The sequence below is a fragment of the Elephantulus edwardii genome, unplaced genomic scaffold (assembly GCF_000299155.1).
Source record: "Elephantulus edwardii isolate Elephantulus edwardi_28Jun2011 unplaced genomic scaffold, EleEdw1.0 scaffold00028, whole genome shotgun sequence".
Classification (NCBI taxonomy): Eukaryota; Metazoa; Chordata; class Mammalia; order Macroscelidea; family Macroscelididae; genus Elephantulus; species Elephantulus edwardii.
Genome location: NW_006399778.1, coordinates 9,613,991 through 9,620,833, shown reverse-complemented (window position 1 = coordinate 9,620,833; position 6,843 = coordinate 9,613,991). Strand labels below are relative to the sequence as shown.

The following is a 6,843-nucleotide window of genomic DNA, read 5'->3' as shown; positions in this document are numbered from 1 at the left end:
AGGTGATTCAGTGGCACATAACAGCAACAACAACCTTTCCTAAAACAAGGTAAAATCGATTGTAGATGGATTGAAAGCTGGGTAATGGGCACTGTATTTAGACCAATCCCTTCTCCAAGTAGCCACAATCCTCATTACTCCCTGTTAGCACCACTCTGCCCAGTTTTCTCATTGAACTTACATCTGCCTGGCCCAGGGGGCCTTGAGTTTGTACCTCCCAATCTAAGGGGCTATTCCCCTCCAATCAAGTCTGGCTAGCAGCAGTTTTACCACAGACAATTTATTTCCCGTGACTGTGACCTGGTAAACATGTGCCATTTCACATTGGCCCTGTTGTCACCACCAGCTAGAGGGTTTGGAGATTGGCTCAGGGGCACACCAACCTGAGCTAATTGCTTCCCAGAACTTGGGTAGACGACCTAAGGAAAAGATCCCATTGCTTAGCAACGGGAGATCAGGCAACTTCAGTTCTGGCCTCTGCTGGAGTGGGGGAGTGAGGTTGCGGCTGCTGATTCGGTGTGTGTAACCCACATTAGTGGCATTGTCCATGCACTGCAAAGCACTGGCACCTCTGGTCATTGGCACAATGGAGTTGCTGGTGGTGGTGCTGGGGGCATCAGGGGTGGCCATGTTACCGGGGTTGGAGTAAGAGTGTTGAGAAGGTGGATCAGGTTGGTCCAGGTGGAAAGAGCTGGTGGCTCGTTCCAGGTAGCTGGCTGCGAGCTTCGGCAGGCTCACCATAGTTTTGGGGCAGAAGGAATTGGCAGCTCGATCAAGGTAATTGATACCTTTGATTAGTTGGTCCAAGAAAGTAGGGCTGGAGAGGGTTGAGGGCTGGTCTGCACACATCAGGCAGTGGGTGCTGTCGTGGCTGGCCACTTTTCTGGCCACTTTGGGACCGTTAGCCAAATGGTTTGTCTCCACACTCTTGGAATTGTAAGACTGGCCCATGCAGATTCGCCTCAGTGGGAGCCTGGGGGAGCTGGCTGGCCATTCTGAGGGGCTGCTGCAGCTGCTGATCTCGGAGCCTCTTGGTGTGAGTGTACGCTTGAAGCTGTTGGTTCCAGGGAGGGGGCGGTAGTGGGTCCAGCCTGAAGACCATGATGGATTGGGCAAGCTGCTGGAATGGTTCAGGCGGCCATAAGTGTTAGGACGGCCCACGTGGTGCCCAGACATTGTGCACACCTGGAGGCTGGTAACCTGTGTCTAGTGGAAAGAGAGGAAGGTCAGCTCACAGCAGTTCCCTGCTATCTCCCACCAGACTTTCTCTCCAGGGGCTCTAGGCCCCTGAGGTCCAGCACCTCCCACCACTCACTTCCTATCCCCTGGCCCAGGGACCTTCACACTTGAAAACTAGCCTTCAAAAAAACCCAAAGAGAAGGCGAAGAAGACAAGACCTTCAGGATAATCAAAGCTAGAGATTCTTCTAAAAGAAGTTAAATATTAGATAGATATAGATAGATACTTTTTTTCCCAATCTGTCCCATATTCTGAAATTCCCATCTGCCTTTTAAGCAGGGATTCCAAAAAGAGACGCTTCCAGTTTATTTCAAGTCCTAGCAATCCCCTGTTAGGTTTCCATGACAACCCTCTATTAGGTTTCCAAGGCTATAAATCTTGACAAGAAGTGAATGTCTCCTCTTCCTCTCACAGAGGGCCTAGTGAGTTTGAACTGACAGCCTTTGGGTTAGTAGCCCAACACTTAACAAACAGAACTCTTTAAGCAGAGACTCCAAGGAATGACAAAGGCCAGGGACTGATTGTCTAATACTGAAATTCCAAACACTGAACTGAGCAAGATAGGTGCTTTTCCACCCCACCCCTTTCTTTTTAAGATGTTAAATCAAATAGTTAATAGGTCTAGTATTTTATCAAAGTTAAAATAAAATAGGTTGTAAAACACACTGTTATTTTATGTGAGGTCAAGAAAGAAAATCCATCCATTGTCAAACTACTCTCTCAGCTGGACAATGCACTCTGATACTAAAGAATGTATTTTAGGATCCACATAATGCTCTATCTCACTCTAATTACGTGCCTGGCCCTTTGCTGTCTGACTTAGATGGATTATTTTCTTTAAGTCTCACCAAAAATACTATTTTATTCCCACTTGATAGATGGGGATCTGGGGCTCAGAGAAATGGCATGATTCAAATAAGACCACATAGCTTCTAAACAGTGAGACTAGGGTACTATCTCAGATAGACCCTGACCTACTGAGCTTGAATTGCTACCACTTCTGTTCTGCCTGCAAAGATGGGGACATTGACAGAGAGAAGCAGGATGTTGGGGTCCTACTTATCCTGTGACTTAGTTTATTCTGATTTTGGGAACTAAAAAAAAGGGGGGGTGGAGGGCAGATAGTACAAATCTACTGATGGGGCTGAATTAGTGAGATCAGGACCCTTCAAAGAATTAAGGAATTCTGGTGACAGAGATGCAGGAAGATGTGCTGCTAACCCAAACACTGTGCTTTTCTGGCAGTTCGAACACACCCGTGGCTTGGAGGACAAAAGATGGACAATCTCCTTCTGTGTCATTTACAACCCCTGAAAATCCACTGGAGGGGCAGCTATGAGTCTGTTCTGACTGAACGGCCATGAGACGATGTGATGATCAAAGATAATCCCCCTGCTCACCCCACAAAAGAAGGTGGCCTTACAGATCCCACTTCTCCAGATCTTAAAGCCTTGGTGGGGACGGGGGGGGGGGGACCCTAAGGCATTACCAGGAAAAAATGTTGCCCAGCACATCTAACTCCACCCCCTCTTGGGCCTGCCATGACCCAACCTAGGGCAGTGTGTTCCCTGTTCTCACTGCCTCTCTGCTCCCCAGTGTCCCCCATTTGTCTCCTAGCCAGAATCAGGGCTCTGGCTTCTCTCCCCCACTACTGCCAGCTGATGCTAATTTTCCACTTCTGCTGGTGAGAACAGAGCAGTGTTTGAGCCTGTCCCACCCAGAAAACAGCTGCCCGCCTCTCTCCCAGCTTCAGCCCCACAGCTGCCCCTGTCGTTTGGGTCTGAATTTGCTGGAATGTCAAGACCCTTGTTTCTTCCCCCTGTACCTTACCCCACCCTGTTGCTTCTTCCCAAAAGACAAGGGAAGACCAAGGGCTGATTCCCCACAGGTCCCTGCCCTTCCCTCCCAGGGGGCTGTACCCCATCTGCCACAAGGGCCCCTCTCCCTCTCTCACTCTTGAAGGAGGTAGATGGCTTAGACCTCCTCTTGCACTCCACTGACGATACCCTCATGCCTCCACTTCAGATTGCTGTCCATGTCATAGAAGCATGGAATTCTGGGGCTGGGAGGGGCTTCCGGGGTCAGCCAGGTCATACTCCCACCTCAGGGCCAGCACCACTCTAATCCTTCCAGGACAGATGGGCCTTATTTTTAAAACGAAGCTGGGGTGGACCCTTTCCAGTGTTCCTTGTTGCTTTTCTAGTGTTTAATTATGCTGAGAGTCAGAAACTTCTTTGCTAGGCCTAATATAACCCTACTTGATGTGTGTAGCATTGATTTCACCTCTTTTTTTCCTTTGGGTCAACAAGTATATATCACATATCTCCCAAGTGCTGTCTCTTGGGGTGGTCCACTCTTTGGTGCAATAGCAACCCCTTTCCTCCCTTCTCACCTCTCCTTCAGGCAGTCAGCAATCCTGTGTTGAGCACCTACTATAGAGCCAGAGGATTCTTTAAAGAGGTAATCTCAATATATCCCCATCTTTCTTTTTTTCCCTTTCCCCCTGTTGGATCAAACTTTGATATTTCTTAAATATAATGTGAATCACCTCTAATGTTTTGGGGTGGGGTTTTCTTCCATTTTCTACTAAATTGAGACAGTTAACAGTTTTAGTTTGCTGGGCTCCACAGTCAACATTCTCGGTACCAGCAGACAGGAAATCAAAAGATGAATTGCATTGGGAAAGTCAGCTGTTAGGGACATCTCCAGAGCACTGAAGAGCAACGACATCAGGCTGAAGACTAAGGTGTGCTTCATCCAGGCTATAGTCTTCTCAATTGCATGCTATGCATTGGAGAGCTGGACAGTGACTAGGGATGATAGAGAATTAATGCCTTTGAGCTGGAGAAGAGTGTTGAATATACCACGGACTGCTAAGAGGACAAACAGGTTTGTCCTGGAGAGGGTTAAGCTGCACTTCTCCTTAGAGGTAAGGATTCTGAAGCTTCGTCTGACATACTTTGGGCATGTTGCAAGGAAGAACCAGTCCTTGGAGAGGGACATGTTTGGGAGAGGTACAGCGCAGGAGAGGAAAACCCTCGATGAGATGGATCAATTCAGTGATTGGGGTACTGGGAGTAGTTGTGTCGGAGACAATGAGGTTGACACAGGGTAGAGCAGCGTTTAGGGCTCTTGTACATAGGGTCACTATGATTCGCAAGCAACTCAACGGAACATAACAACAACAACAATGACGACAACAACAACAACAACAACTAGTTTATTTATAAAATTCAAATACATTGTTTTCAAGAACAAATTCTTTCAATTTCCCTCACCACTCACACCTCACCCGATCAAATTGTACAACCCCATGATTAATCCCCCCTTCCCCCTGAACATCCTCATCCCTCTGATTCTACCCTCTCCCTCATCCCTCTTGGATCCTTATACTCATTCTACAATAATGGTTTTATACAATATTTATCCTTATGGGACTAAGTGAGATAATTCACTCAGCATAATGCTCTCCAGTGTCTCTCAATTAGGTAATAATTTACAAAATCGTTGCTCCTGCATGCTGCATGGTATTCCATTGTGTGAACGTACCATAATTTCTCAATCCATTTGGTTGGACATTTGGAATCACCTCTAATTTTATATAATTCAACTTAGTGTGTGTCTGTTCTCTAATTAGGGCTCTCTAGTGGTGTAGTCTGGAAGCAGTTACACTGCTAACCCAAAGGTAGTGTCTCTCTGACTATTTGAAACCATCAACAGCTCTGCAGGGAAAAAGATGGACAACTTCCTCTAGCGAGAAAACATGCGGAGGGATCAGCTGAGTTGGCTCTGACTCTGTGGCAACAAGTCATGAGTTGTTATGTGCTCCTGAGTCAATTAAAACTCATAGTGACCCTATGAACAACTGATCAGAACCTTGCCCAGTTCTGAAACATTCTCACCGTCTCTGATCCTGATCCTGCTGGCACAAGTAACAGGTCAGGCTGCTGAACAACAAATCAGACTGAAAGATGGACAATCATCTCCTGTAAAGCTTTATAGCCCCAGAGATCCGATCAAGGGCGGCAAAGTGTCAGAGGAGATTTGATGGCATGGGGTGTTAATTTGGTTTATTATCTATCTACTGATTTTCCTTCCCCTTTCTTTCTTCCTTTCTTCTTTCTGGTAACCACCAAAGAATGTTTCACTGTGTGTTTAAACTGTGTAGAAACCTTTCCTTAACTTTCTTACAATTATAGATTCATACAATAGTGGTTGGTTGGTTGTACCTCAGAGTCAGGACCACTGGGTTTTCAGAGGCTGTTAATCACACGGGAGAAGATTGCCCATCCTTCTTCCACAGAGCAGCTGGTGGCCTCGAACCGCACGCATGCCTTCGGGATTGCAGTGCAGCTTCTTGTCACTAGGCCACCAGAGCTACAATAATTGCCCTTTAAAAAAATTCTTTATTTACATATAATCATTCATATACATTGTGTTTTGTACATGGACTTTGTTTTATGCACTCCTTCATCTACACTATATTTCACATCATTGATTACCATTGCTCTATGCCTATTTGTCCTTTTGAGTCTTGCTCCCTTCACTTAGCATAATGCTTTCCCAAGTTCATCCATCCCTCATCTTTCTTCCAGGTCTGATCCATAATGGTATGTTGTTGTTGTTGTTTGCCTTCGAGTCGAGCAAGACTCATAGCGACCCTATGTAATCATTGTCAAATAAACAAAACTCTCCTTTAAAGATCTCATAGCATTACGAGCCACAAAACGTGATTCATTTCCTTACTTCTCCTTGTCATGAGGGTCTTGGAGTTCACTAAGACTCAGTTCCTGTGAACCCAGATGGAAGCCTTGCTCTATCCTGCACCAACCTCACGACCTCCACCCCGTTCAACAAGCCCATTGTCACAGTCACCGTGTCACTCTATCTCATGAAGGGTTTTTTCTTCCTCCCCTTTTCCAAGCATGATGTTCTGTTCCAAGCAGTGGCTCCTCCTCACAATACACCCAAAGTGTGTGAGACAAAAAGTTCCCATCCTGACCACTAAAGAGCACCCTGGTTGCAGTTCCTCCAAGACAGCCTTGTTCATTCTCTCGGCAGTCCACGGATATTCAGCTCTCTTCTCCACCACCGTAATTCAAGGGCATGGATTCTTTTTCTGACTTTCTTTTCCATTGTCTAACTCCAGAGGCATAAGAAGCAATTATAAATACTATGGCTTGGGTTAGGTACACCTTAGCTTTCAACCGATAACTTTTTTTTTTCTTCAGCACTTTGGCAAGATTTTTAACAGCAGATTTTCCCAGCGTGACACATCTTTGGATTTCTTTTCTACTTTTCATTAGGAAAATTACTTCTATACACTCCCTTCATGCGTCCTATCGTTCAGGAAATTGTCTTAGCCACGAACTCACACACCTGAAACAACATTTTCTCACACTGTTAAAGCACCAGGAGCCACGCTGATCATCCAGAGTTCTCAGCTTACAGAATCCTGCTTCCTGATTTAACTATAAACTTTGAAAACCAGAAATGCCATCTCCAAGAAATGTTAAGGCGCTGTAAAAAATATATTTCTTTTTTCCTTTTTTTAAAAAAAATTTATCTTACTAATTTTAATGAACATTTACAGAGATTTTGCAT

At 45.6% G+C, this 6,843-nt stretch overlaps 1 protein-coding gene across 1 annotated transcript; it reads right to left on the bottom strand.

Moving 5' to 3' along the window:
• Positions 1 to 336: 336 nt before the first annotated feature.
• Positions 337 to 1,176, bottom strand: LOC102876811. Its single transcript, XM_006883668.1, has one exon. The coding sequence runs from the start codon at positions 1,174 to 1,176 to the stop codon at positions 337 to 339; it is 840 nt and encodes a 279-aa protein (XP_006883730.1).
• Between the last annotated feature and the right edge of the window lie 5,667 nt (positions 1,177 to 6,843).

Bases quoted from the DNA above. Each gene is read 5' to 3' on its own strand.
- LOC102876811 (XM_006883668.1), bottom strand. From the start codon at position 1,176: ATGTCTGGGCACCACGTGGGCCGTCCTAACACTTATGGCCGCCTGAAC.